The 14,071-nt window shown below is 41.3% G+C and overlaps 1 protein-coding gene across 2 annotated transcripts in view; it reads left to right on the top strand.

Annotated features, from left to right (window-relative positions):
• Positions 1-850: 850 nt before the first annotated feature.
• Positions 851-14,071, top strand: part of IntS1 (integrator complex subunit 1) — a 31,042-nt gene continuing 17,821 nt past the window's right edge. Inside the window, exons 1-14 of one of the 2 annotated variants that reach the window (XM_089738422.1) lie at positions 851-1,166; positions 2,691-2,857; positions 3,471-3,740; positions 4,101-4,236; positions 4,852-4,945; positions 5,383-5,521; positions 6,181-6,377; positions 7,038-7,200; positions 7,625-7,771; positions 8,008-8,205; positions 9,267-9,413; positions 10,994-11,166; positions 11,794-11,946; positions 12,547-12,691. In XM_089738422.1, coding sequence (XP_089594548.1) covers positions 1,016-1,166; positions 2,691-2,857; positions 3,471-3,740; positions 4,101-4,236; positions 4,852-4,945; positions 5,383-5,521; positions 6,181-6,377; positions 7,038-7,200; positions 7,625-7,771; positions 8,008-8,205; positions 9,267-9,413; positions 10,994-11,166; positions 11,794-11,946; positions 12,547-12,691 — 2,280 coding nt within the window. In that variant the 5' untranslated portion in view covers positions 851-1,015. Of the gene's footprint in view, positions 1,167-2,687; positions 2,858-3,470; positions 3,741-4,100; positions 4,237-4,851; positions 4,946-5,382; positions 5,522-6,180; positions 6,378-7,037; positions 7,201-7,624; positions 7,772-8,007; positions 8,206-9,266; positions 9,414-10,993; positions 11,167-11,793; positions 11,947-12,546; positions 12,692-14,071 lie in introns of both variants that reach the window. The other variant, XM_028181646.2, reaches the window with a different exon arrangement.

The raw sequence follows: 14,071 nt of genomic DNA, 5'->3' as shown, positions 1-14,071 counted from the left end.
CAACCTTTTAAATCAGCGTTCACACCAACGTGCTCGTGCTGTAAGCTCGCCAATGAAAACAAATTAAAAATTCCGCGTTCCGTGCTAATTTGTACAATGAAATTGGGGGACATTGCAATTACGAACTTTTTGCCTATTTACTGCTAACTGACTACTGCTACTGCTACTGAATTTTATCTCAATTAATTACACTCGATCACTCAAGGGCGACTCGAGTAACATTTTGAAAGGTGCCCCTAGGAAACCGCCCCTGTTTCTTTGTGTTGTTTGTATTTTGCCGCACGTCAGCGCTAGTAAAACATTAACTAATTTATGTATTATCTATGTTTTGTACGGATACGTAAATCTTGTAATGTTACTAAAATATTTTCTCAGGTCAAAATATAAAGACCCTTTAGTAAAAAAATTTAAATTCCAAGTCATCGAACATTGTCAATAGCACATCACTAAGTAATTTTACTATTTGCATGTATTTGCTGAACATTTAAATAAATAGACGTTATATGGACTTTTTGATGTGAACTCGAGGAGCAAAGTAGTCTGAATTATTTTATTTTGTTAATTTTGTGTTTCTGCAGGTTTAAATGGCTTAACATCCGTGAAAGTTCACAATCTTATTTCATCTTATCTCGTTTCATTTAATTTCATTCCAATTTCAGATTACAGTTTCAAATATGTTAACTTTATGTCATTTCATTGTACTATTTTTCAGATAGCAAAATAGGTAAAAGTTTAGGCTGTATGGTACGAAACCTTCGCTTTTTATTACCTACCTTAAGTAATTACTGATGCGTCTCTCAAAGTGCTTATTCTATGTATCTGTCCATAGATAATGATAATACATGTGTCATGCATGTGTCTGTCTGACAGTAGACAGGACGAAGCGGTGTTATGTTTAGTTTTGTTTAGATTTGAAATAAACGCGCAGAATTCAGTAAATGTTGCTTAAAAGTTATGTTAAATAGTATAAAACTTATATTTCCTCCGTTTGTTTTAATTTTATTTAAAGAAAGCAATGGATCGTGGTAAAATGCCGTCTACAGGGCGCGGAGCAAAGAGCAAGGCTCCACAGCACCCTCAAGATATCTTTGCATTGGGAACTAAGTCCACCGTCGTGGTTTCTAGAGATGCCGAAAAGAGGAATATTCATAAGCCTTCCACTAGTGGTTAATATATCCTTTTTTTTTTCAGAAATCAGTTAATACTTCATACTCCTTATTTGAAAGTGCTTAATTCACCCAAGCTCTTAAGTGTGAGAATTTTCATGTATTCTTAGCCAAGTGAGACATTAGATCCAAGTGCCCACTGTGCTACAAGTAAAGACCTACATTTAAATTGCATAGATGAGTGGACGAGCTCACAGCCCACCCGGTTTTAAGTTGTTACCAGAGCCCATAGACATCCACAACGTAAATGCCGCCACTCACCTTGAGATATGAGCTCTAAGGTCTCAGTATAGTTACAACAGCTGCCTCGCCCTTCAAACTGAAACGCATTGCTGCTTCACAGCAGAAATAAGCAGGGTGGTGGTACCAACCCGTGTGGACTCACAAGAGGTCCTACGGCCATTAATTACGCAAATACATGTTTCATTAGAAAAATTGGTACCCACCTGGAATTTGAACACCGGTGCATCACTCAACACGATTACACAGGACGTCTTATCCTTTAGGCCACTGACTTACAACTTCATTGAATGTCTTTTCTCATATTTTCAACACCCATCGAAAAATATTGACGGTGATATTCTAGGCCACACTACACAGCCTTTTTTATTTTACACACACAGTACTGTCTAAAAGCTTGGAAAAAGTTGAATAAACAATATTTAAAGAAATTTATAATTGGAATGCGTAGAAAACAAGTAGACAATAAAAGAAAAAGGTGGACACTTGGATGAGGCTAAAGTTTAGTATGAATATTCGTATTGTATGTTAAATTCTTATTTTGTTATTTTTGTTCAATCTAATTTAAGATAAGATAGATCAGATTTAGTTTGTTATTTTTATTTCAATTTAAGATCAAAATCAAAATTACTTTTATGGCATTTTTGTCTTTTATTAGATTTTACCAGGTTGCTTACAAACTTTAGATGAACTTAAATATCATTGAAATATATTATTTCTACTGATGGTTAAAAAAACAATTTTGAGAAGAACCAGTGAATCAAAAGTCAGCAGGCTTCGCTTGTTTAATATTCCTATGACTTAGTAAGGCTTTGAAGTAATCTAAAAAAACTAGATAATATTTTTACCGCACAAATATTTTTAGATATTCATAGAGATATCGATATCGATGATTTTCTAAAACCTATATATTTGTAACAATGGACTGTGTGTCTTACTTAAGAATTCATAAAGGAATACACAAAGGTCCTTAATTAAAAAAGAGATAACTTATTTTATTTATGTAAAGAAAACCTATGTTTTTTCCTAGTATTGTTTCTTAGTAAGATACAAATAAAAAATCCTAGGAAATGTGTCAATATTTTGTAAGCACATTAAATTCTTATAAATATATTAGAATACTCGAATAATTAGACTCGAACTCGAATAATTAGACTCGAACTCGAATAATTAACTCGAATAATTAGAACATTAAATGAGTGCAGATAAATTTACTAGTTCTACTTTAATAATAAATGACATTAATTTATGTATCTATTAAATAATATTTTAAATATACAGCAGCAGATCGTAAAAGAGATGCATCAAGTTATGGTAGTCAACCTCCAAGTAAGCGTTCAAGGATTGGATCTCCTGCTGAGACTACTGGGGGAACGTCTTTGGAAGTAGACCCTGTTGACCTTGTACCTAACGTGCTACAAGCTCTGGACACTCACAATTCTGATAAACTGGTAATTTAGATCACATTTATTCCACTGCATTTAATGTTAAAGCTTATTTAACTAAGAATATTTAGTGATCATAGTTTGGTATAGAATAAAAAGAGTTTCACAAAGTGAAAGTCTTGCTAAGAGTACCTAAATAATTGGACAATAGACTATTTCCTAGTTAATAAATATTTACCATAACTTAATTAATATTATAATACTAAAAATCCACCAAGACTATAGAAGAAGCAGTTTAATTCACACAATAATGTTTTGTATTAAAATACTTCTTTCACTATTAAAGAATATATATTCAACACATTTTATTGGTGTATGCAAGTCATTCATGTTAAGACATGCCCTATACTCTATTAAACACGAGTACTTTGGATTTTGAGTATCAAAAGTTTTAACAGTCAGAACTGTGCCCTCTCACTTAAGAACACTTGACACTCTGGGGACAGAAATACTAAATTTCTAAGAACACCAATAGTAAGTGCTCATGTCCATGAGCACCAGTGAACATTTACGTTTTGGTTAAAATTGATTGTATGCTCATGTGCCTACAATACTAAAAAAACTGTACTCTTTTAAATTTTAGATAAAGGTTTCTAGTAAAAAAAACAATTTTTTTCAGCTGGGTTTATTAACAGGCTCCATACGTCTTTTGAAATCTCAGCGTTCAAAACCAGATCCAATACTGGCAATGAGTCTCCTATACCTGACAAAAATAAGACCCAATATGTTTGCTCATGACACTGTTACTCAGAGCCTCTGTACACTGCTGAAAAGGGAGCAAGGAGCTGCATTCAAGAACAAAGGCAACCCTCTTGTGTTTGTACTGGCTTGTAATATGTTGTATGCTGGTCACAGAGATAGTACGAATTGGCCAGATATATTTATAAAGGTTAGTTTTATTTAAAATTCTCCATATTAATTCTTCTTCTTCTTCGTCGCTTCCTTATTGCTGAGGGTCGTGACCACCTTGGTCTAGTTTTTGCACTAGCTTCCTCCAATGTTGCCTGTATTCGGCGTGCTTAATGGCGCCCGGGACGCTGGTGTTTGTGGCCTCCTTGACAATGTACGTCCATCTGCTTGGCAATCTTCCTCGACTTCTCTTTCCTTCCACGTTACCTACAACTATTAGTTTTTCCAAGTTGTCAGGATTTCGTTGGGCCACGTGTCCGAAGTACTCGAGGAGACCCTGCATACAGATAGTAGATAGACGTACATATAAAAACTTTAATTATCTACAATTCTTTCAAAGGTTTATATAGAAGATGCCCTAAATGAACGTTGGTGGGTGGAGTGCTCTTGGTGCAAGTGCCTCGTTGAGAACATTTTGACTGCTTTCGGGACAAAACATCCGCCTGCCAGTCTGAAACCTACTGAAAGTACTTTAGGTAAATTGAATAACAATCTTCAATTTTCGCATCGTAATAATATTATATTGCAGTCTGTTTTTAAAGATACGAACGGTAGCAGCTCTTGGCATCTCTGGCTCGTTGGCTCTGGTCCTGGCATTGCCAAAGGTCATGGACGACTCTAACCACTCACCATCAGGTGGGCCGGGTCGTATGCTCGTCTACAAGGGCAATAAAAAAACTCAGTAGCACGTAAATAGCCAAATTAGTAACCTTCACGAGCTTTTTAGACAGGAGTACATTAGGACAGGACAGGAACGAAAAAAAATCGAGCCTGATTTAAAAAAAAAAAAACATATTTTTAAAACAGAGTTATATTAGCATTATTTACGCTCCATCATGTTAGTACAGCTAAATGAAACCATAATTTCAAAAATAATAATACATTGCTTTACTATAAAAAAAACCCAGAAATGAAACACAAAGTCAAAAACAGCTGATGCTCGGATCAACGAACACCCAGGCGCGGCGCTGATACCGCGCTCCCCAATTTACAAATTTGTAGGTACAAAATTTGCGTTTTCGGAAACGGTCTCCTAACACCTAGTATATTGTAAGAGTCTATTTAGTAATGAATAATAAAATATCAAACAGGTACAATGTCACCCTCAGGATCCGGTTCACCTTTGATGGGCAGTACCGAAGATGATGTAGACAACACTGAATTGGAGTACACAGTATTCCCAAGGTGAGGAATATTTGAACTTTCTCATGTAAGCATTAAAAATATATCTATGTATATGTAGTGATTGATCATTCATAATAAAGAATTATGAATCACTAGCTGTTACCCATGGTCAAGGATAAATGAAAGCGTTTGTCACTTTAAAAAAAAACATATCAGTTCGTAGCAACGGTTTGGATAGAAAAAAAAATAAAGTAACACGTAAACATACTGGTAATAGGACTTGCTGTAGTAGTTATAAAATGTGTATGGGCTCTGGTAACCATTTAACATTAGGTGGGCCGTGGGGTCGTCCACTCGTCAAAGCAATAAATAAAATAACGACAAAAACACCCAATTTCATATTTAGAATATGGATTATAGGTAAAATTTTAACAAATAGCACAATACAAAGACCCTGTTACCCCTATTTTATGATAATAAAAGTTGTTTTGCATCAGGTATTCAAGTAGTTATGAAGCAGTCGAGGGCCTGGTCATGGAAGCAATCAAGGATCAGATACAGCGACGCTCGGCCGCTCCTGACGCAATAGGGAAGGGATTCCTCAAACTGCTCTCTGCTACTTGTGGCTTTCCCGAAGTGAGTGCTTGTCAATAAATAATCCTTGAGTACCCGCAGGCGCTCGTGTACTACAGAGTGGTAATCACTCGTCTTCTATATTAAAGTCGTCACTGATATCATTTCGCCCACTGATTTTCTCACCCGATCCTCTCAGTGGTCACGTTTCCGATCCGGTGGTAGATTCTGCGTAGCACTGCTCTTACTAGGGCCAGTGTTAGCAACACACCCAGTTTGAGCCCCGTGAGCTCACCTACACGTCAAGGAGAAGCTTATATAGCCTCCCAAGGCTATCAGCATAGGTAGGAAAAAAAAAGTTATCATTATTAGGCTGTGATTTCATTGAATAATTCGAGAAAGAGTGTGAGATTATCTTTAGCCTCATTCGTAAAAGCGACGAAAGTTGATCCAACCATAGGCCTTGCGCACTTATCATAGATGTGGAGATCAGTTCCGCGTAAAGTCTCTTTCAGTCACGTCCAGCTTCAAACTTCATTGAAAGAGACAGAAGATAAGATAGGGATTAATAATGTCACTGACTTAACAAGGAATAGCCAAGTCGTTGTTTGTCGGTTAACGTTAAAGTACCATTCAGAATTCGGCGACCCGCCCCTGCGACTGCTCACGCTGTAAACTCTTAGCGTCGAGCTCGGAATCATATTTTAAATGCTTGTTATCAGATCCGCATGGTGGCAGCGTCGCGTCTCGAAGCTTGGCTGCACTCCGGCAAACTGTGGAAGGTGGCTCAGGAGCTACTGGCCTACGTGTGCTGCAACTGCGAGCCGACTGCGCCAAGAGACCACGAGGTGCTGGCCCAGCTGGTGCGGATGCGGCTGAAGACGAAGCAACTCCAATTGGCTTATCAGGCTTGTCTCAGGTGAGGGTCTCTTTATCGTCCAGTTGACTAGAGGAGCCCATCAACAACCAACCCCAACGCCAGGTACCACTAACTGGTTATATGTTTGATAGTTTGACGATTGTGACATGTCCGGTCACTTCTTATTTTTTTTCTACCTCTTTGCACATAGTCTCGAGGGGCTATTTTAGCTGAATCTAGGTTGGTAGGCGAGCTTACTTGCACAATCTGGGAGAACACTAGTCCTAGCAAGAGTAGTGCTTGCTCTTTCTAAGGCTCTATCCTTGAATCAAAATCGCGACGTTGAAGAGATCCAGTAAGGTGAACTAGGTGGGCTGTATGTATAGGCTGCACCTTGAACTCCTCTTTGAGAACTGTGACTGGTGCTTGGTATGCCGAATAGCACCGAAAGTGGAACGGGAGGGTCCGACATGACATGCTTAGGGCAACTGAGATTGGCCGTTACCAGTTACTTGGATCGGAAAAGTAATTCGAAGCAGTCACAGGATCTTATCGTGCCGCGCCCCTTTCTCGAAGAAATCCTTTACGTTTTTTTTTTTTGCGTATTTCATTTGGTCGCTGTTCAATTCCAAAATATGAAATAAACTACAATATACGCAGAGTCACTAATTAAGTACTTCCTGATCCATCCCGCTACATTACATCGCGTGACGTCACCAGGGAGATGGTGTCCGAGAGCCCGGCGCTGCTCCGGAGCGTGGTGACGCACACCGTCTACAACGAGCTCTCCAACGTGCGCTCGCCCAACAACCTCGCCGTGCTCGCCGCGCTCGTGCACGCGCAGCCGCAGCTGGCGCCCGCAGCGCTCGCCGACACCTTCCAGGTGCGCACGCACGCACGCACACGCACGCACACATGTCATCCTTACTCTTGGAACCTTAATGAGTTACCGGTGCCCTCTTTAGGCATAGCAATTCAACCAATTATTATTAGTTCTGTATAAAAACAGTGATTTGATATCCGCATTCCGTGAAAAAGAAATCTTTCCATACATGTAACTAGGGATAAAATAATGTTGAAATATACATACCCTGTGTGCTTGACACGGGAGTTTCACTAGTTTTAAGAAACATGAAATTATCTAAAAGTGTGTAGATAACTCGAACGTATCAGTTATTAGGACCAAATACTTTCAACAGATTCGAAATATTCATGAGGCTTTGGAACAAACAGTTTTTTTTTGTACAATTTAGAGTAAAGTATTAACATTGGATTTTATTCTAATGTATTCTTGTTTGTATCATCAGGAGCTGCTGGTCCGCTCGGAGGACTACCTGCGGCCGCTGCGTGCGCTCACCCGCGAGTGCGTGCGCGCGGCGCGGGCCGACTCGCACGCCCTGCTGCCGCTGGCGCGCGCGCTCGCCGCGCCGCCCCCGCACGACCCGCCCGCCGAGGTCCGCCACTGTCCTCTCCAGGCCTAACCCTAGTAGGATAAGAGTAACCATTAACTCGTTTTGAATTTGGAGCGGCATAATCCTGCACATTGCTATTTGTACATACTAACGACAAAGAGGCTAGAGAGACTTGCTACAAACTGATGATGCGGGAGAAATGCAAACTCTATAAAATACGAATTATGATATACACACGTGTCCTGTAATATCATCGAAATAAAAATAAAACTATACAGGTTAGGGAACGAGCGTTCGCCTCCCTGGCGGACCTGTTCTGCTGCTGTTGCCTGGTGACGGCTTCCCACAGCAAGCACCAGCCGGAGTACCGCCAGCAGCTGTGCGGGATCCAGGCGGCGGCGCTGGGCTGGCTGCAGGACACCGCCGTGCCCGTGTACCGACCCTCCAGGCACGACTGCCAGCTCGCGCTCAACAAGGTACGCCGCCGAACTGTCCTCCACTCTGTATTCCACGCTGTCCAACGTGACCGTAAACCGACGAGAATATTACTATTTTAACTGGTGGTAGGACCTCTTGTGAGTTCGCACGGATAGATACCACCATCCCGCCTATTTCTGCAGTAAAGCAATAATGCGTTTTGGTTCGAAGGGTGGAGCAGCCGTTGTAATTATATTGGGACCTTAGAACTTATATCTGAAGGTGGGTGGCGCATTTACGTTGTACATGTCTATAGGCTCCAGTAACCATTTGATTCCAGGTGGGCTGTGAGCGCGTCCACCTATCTAAGCAATGTTAAAAAAAAACGTAGTTGATTAATTTCTCTATGAATCCTTACCATGTTTCCGTTTCCGTTTTTGTCGGTAATGTTGCGGTGACTATAATATTATAATTATTAACAATAGTAATTAATTATTTATTTGTTAACAGTTCAATATGTAATAACCTTATTACTTTTGAGAAAACGTGAATTCGTATTTGCACTCTGTGACTTCTTAAACATTGATTTTAGTCACAGAAATAAATTGTTCATTCGTGATGCATGTGCCTGGAATGATTAGTAAGAACTTTGGTGTTTTCTCTTCATTGGGTGCATGTTTGCACGACTTATATGTGAAGTGGTGGCCGGGCCCATGGTCGTCTCGGCTTGGATGGGGACTTCCACCTGGAGACATGAAGTGGAAGTTTCAGTTCTACTGTTCAAAGGTCTTGTGGAACGTGGCTACGCTGACAAAAAATGGCAGGCCCGTGCAGGTTGACTATATGCCTTAATTAGAGTCTGTTATATGTTCTTCTTTTTTTTTGCTTAGATAGGTGCACGAGCTCACAGCCCACTTGGTGTTAAGTGGTTACTGGAGCCCATAGACATTCACAACGTAAATGCGCCACCCATCTTGAGATACAAGTTCTAAGGTCTCAAGTGTAGTTCGCGTTAGATTTAATGTAAGCCTTTCTTGGTTACTGTTGGCGTTTGTGGCATCACCTCATGAGGGGAGGAGTAGGGGAGTGGAACTGTAGGGGTATGGACGTGTCTGTGCAGATAATGTTCGTGGAGAGCGCGGACGCGTACAGCAAGGCGGACAACTGGCCGCCGGAGCCCGAGCGGGGCGCGCTGCACCGCCTGTGCTGCGAGGCGCCGCTGCCGCAGACCACGCTGCTCCGACTCATCTTCATCGGCCTCGCCAAGGTATCCGCACAATCCTGATAGCTCACCCTCAACAAGACTGTTAGGAACTTGATTTATTTACGGGTTCGCAATGTATACGTCACAAAAGCCATTATTTTATAATAACAACTAGCTTTTGCCCGCGACTCCGTCCGCGTGGAATAGTTACGGCCTGGCCACGGGGATCGGCGGTGCGAACGACGAAGCGGTGGACGAGGCGACCATTCGCGCAGCACCGTTTGCAGGCCACGGGTACTTACGTTCGCCGCCGCGACTAGCAAGGAAGTCCGACAGCGAAATGTCTATATCGAAATTATCTCGATATTGCTTACAAATTAATAGTTTTTTGGTTCAGGATCTATTATTTGGAAAATATTGTGAAGTACATGATTTGAATAAGAATCGGAGTATACCTATAGATGGAGAATTCCACAAGAAGTACGAGAAATACTTTGGGTGGCTAGACTTCCAAATAGCTGGTCTAGCTAGTATTTCAGCTATATTTTTTTTTAATGCTTAGATGGGTGGACGAGCTCACAGCCCACCTTGTGTTAAGTGGTTACTGGAGCCCATAGACATCCACAACGTAAATGCGCCACCCACCTTGAGATATAAGTTCTAAGGTCTCAAGTATAGTTATAATGGCTGCCTCACCCTTCAAACCGAAACGCATTACTACTTCACGGCAGAAATAGGCAGGGTGGTAGTACCCACCCGTGCGGACTCACAAGAGGTCCTACCACCAATAATTACGTAAATTATAATTTTGAGAATTTCATTTTTATTACACGATGTTATTCCTTCACCGTGGAAATCAATCGTGAACATTTGTTGAGTACGTATTTCATTACAAAAATTGGTACCCGCCTGATATTCGAACACCGGTGCATCGCTCAACACGATTGTACCGGAGGTCTTATCCGTTAGGCCACGACGACCTTAAAAATATAAAATAAAAAATTAATAAAAAATATAAAAATTTCGGCGTTAATTTTTCGCGGCGAAAACAACTAAACTCATTTAATCACTGCACTATTCGCCGCGACTACCGCTCGACTCCGTGGCTCGCGCCGTCCTTATTCATGCATTTGTTTTGCTCGCCCGCCGCATCGCGCGATTCGCTCGGTACATTTCGCCGGTCGCTTCGCCGGTCGCCGGTGCGCGTGGCTTGTTAGGTACATTTCTATGCGCTTATTTTAGTCGCTAGACGCTTCGCCGTTCGCACCGCGCGAATATTCGTATCGGCGAATGTCCCGTGGCCAGGCTGTTACTTCGGCATAACGCTAAATTTTACTCCGCACTTCATTTACGTAAAAAGTGAAAATATTTTTGAATTGTAGAATGAAGAGCTATTTAAACCCTTATTTTGAAACATTATTTATTGGTGCTTCACTTGTATTGGTCTTACCGTTATGTTATATAGCCTATAGCCTTCCTCGATAAATGAGCTATCTAACACTGATAATTTTTCAAATCGGACCAGTAGTTTCTAAGATTAGCGCATTCAAACAAACAAACTCTTCAGCTTTATAATATTAGTAGTATAGATAATAGAAATTGTAATTTATGAAATTAGTTAATTCTCCATGACCGTCCTCCAGGAAGTGCCGGTGGCTCCAGCTGAAGTGTTCGAGCTGGTGGAACAGTTGGTACGGAGAGCTTGTGCCCTGCCTCCGGAAGACAATCCTCTACAAGTCGACAAGCTGGAGATAGCTGACTTAATTTTCCAGCTGTGCCAGTTCAATCCTCCAGACAACATCACTTTGCCGCAGGGGTGAGATAGATCCAGACACTTTCATTTTTTGAAGTTATACTTCTTTAGGCGCGTTATGAAAACTTGATGAGAGTGAAATTTTACGATGCGCGCGCAGCGTGACCAAAATGAACAGAATGAAGTTGCCCACTAAATCGCTCATTACAATACGACCGACGTAACTTGGCGAGTCTGAATATAGCCGCAGGTGAACTTTCGCGCATGTACACTCGTAATAAAAAGTGTTATTAGCATTCATTTTTTAACGTTAAATATTTATTATTAATTATTTAATATTACAAAAAGAAATAAATTTAATAAAAATAAAGTATAACTTCTTACGCACGTACATAAGTACACGCACCCTTTTTTTTCCTACCTAAGCTGAGAGCCTTGAGAGGCTATTTCAGCGTAACCTTAACTAGTAGGTGAGCTCACGGGGCTCAAACCGGAGTGTTGCTAACACTGGCCCTAGCAAGAGCAGTGCTTCGCAGAATCTACCACCGGATCGGGAACGCGACCCACTGAGAAGATCCGGTGAGAAACTCACTCTTGCTATCAGATCGCAGTACAACCTTGACCGTCACCTGTTCAATGCGGCAGAATGGAGACCGATGACTAACTTGATCCTTGTTTGTTTGTCGGCAGGTACAGCCCCCCTCCGCTCGCGATAACGTCGCTGTACTGGCGCGGATGGTTACTGTTGACCATGATCGCGGCGCACAACCCCCAGCAGTTCGCGGAGCGCGCCGCCACCACCTACCCCACCCTGCGGGCGCTCATCGAGATGTGCATCACCAAGTGAGGCTTCATTTGGATTTTATCTATTTACTCGTATTCTTATCAGCAATTTCGCGACCTGGTGTTAAGTGGCTACAAAAGTCGAGTTATGAAGTCGTCGTGGCCTAAAGGATAAGACGTCCGGTGCATTCGTGTTGAGCGATGCACCGGTGTTCGAATCCCGCAGGCGGGTACCAATTTTTCTAATGAAATACGTACTCAACAAATGTTCACGATTGACTTCCACGGTGAAGGAATAACATCGTGTAATAAAAATCAAACCCGCAAAATTATAATTTGCGTATTACTGGTGGTAGGACCTCTTGTCAGTCCGCACGGGTAGGTACCACCACCCTGCCTATTTCTGCCGTGAAGCAGTAATGCGTTTCGGTTTGAAGGGTGGGGCAGCCGTTGTAACTATACTGAGACCTTGAACTTATATATGTTATATTATATATTATAAGGTGGGTGGCACATTTACGTTGTAGATGTCTATGGGCTCCAGTAACCACTTAACATCAGGTGGGCTGTGAGCTCTTCCATATATCTACGCAATAAAAAAAAATTGACTAAACCGCCGGGTCAAACGTCAGACTAACCCCGGGACCTTCTCGTGAGCAGCAAGCCGAGCATCGAGTGGGGCAGCAGCACGGGCGTGGACGCGGAGGCCGAGCGGGCGGCCATCCTGCAGCTGGAGACGCACCTGGCCGCCGCCAGCAACGCCAAGCTGCCCGTCACCGAGCACAACTCCAGGCTGCTCAGTCAGGTGACACACCCGACGTACTGCCACATTCTCATAATAGAGCAAGAGCCCGCGACAGCCAGACCTTCGTTATTTTATAAAAGCTGAAAGTTTCTCTGTGTATGTCTCCAACACAGGTAAGAACGACCCGCGATTATAGAGTTTCGACTGTGGTTACTTGGGCAGGTAACAGGCAGTAAAGGTATATAAAATAGTACCTTAAATTCGTTAAAGTATAAAGGTTTTTTTTTATAATATTTACTCCAGAATATCTTTAGAAATCACGATATCCGTTGCCGGACACTTTTTCCAGTTGCTACCCCCTGCCAGACACCCCTAAACTTTAATAAATTTTAATTATACTTTCGTTATACTATAAAAGCTAAATTTTATATATGTTACTTAGGGACTTATAAAAATATGTTACCCCAATAGCCGGACAGTTTTAATGGTTCTTACAGCTTGCCAGACACATTGAGAGCCCGCTGTGCGAGCGCGAGGTAGCAACTGTTCAAGCGGGTGTGAGCGAGATAGAGTGCTTAGTCTATTGTGATCTTTTACTGCACATCAGCTGTCGTTTATAGGATTTATCCGTTCTAAGCAGTGATATCGAGGCGCTACTCGGCATGGGAAGCTCTGTCATTCTGGCGGGCGACCTAAATTGTAAACACATCAGGTGGAACTCACTCAACAACTGTCCTGGTGAAGCTGGAAAGGCCTCCGGGCCACCAGTAATCTTTCAATCATAAAAAAAAAGGATTTATCCTGCGTTCTTCAGGAAAGGAAAATTAAAACCATACAAAACATTTAAAAAATATCCAGAGTACCAGGAAGCTTTCAAAAATTTCCGTAACAGCGAATCAATTGAAAATTTAGATCAACAACAAAACATCTATAATAGAGGTCTATATGCAATGCTTACAATGTCCGTAATGTAATTGATATTGATGCTGCTCGACTTCAATTATTCATCGACTCCTATACAGTCTCTAATGTAAACGAAGCTTTTGACCGAAAGAAATTGCGAAATTTTGACGTTAGCAATCTACCACCTTGTAAAAGCGAGCTATTGCAGCAATTTTTGCGATCAAATTCTGTATATACCATTTGGAATAATGCTCATCTAAAAAATCCAACCTCATATGGAACCGGATAATGATGACAGGGTATTGAAAGATGACAAACACCAAGATCTACTACCGAGTTATGTTAGAGATTCGCTCAAAACTCAATCAGGTATGTAATTATTATGACAAATTATTGTACATATTTTTTTTATTATTCAAATTGTATAATTTTTCTTAATTTTTTACAGAAACTGATGAATAAGGCGATATTGATATCGCCTTATTCATCAGTTCAATATCGACGACAATGAGGAAAATTATAAGAACGATTAAATAT

This window comes from Bombyx mandarina, chromosome 25 (assembly GCF_030267445.1).
Source record: "Bombyx mandarina strain Sakado chromosome 25, ASM3026744v2".
NCBI lineage: Eukaryota > Metazoa > Arthropoda > Insecta > Lepidoptera > Bombycidae > Bombyx > Bombyx mandarina.
The sequence above is the reverse complement of the archived record's forward strand: the minus strand, read 5'-3'. Positions and strand labels throughout refer to the sequence as shown.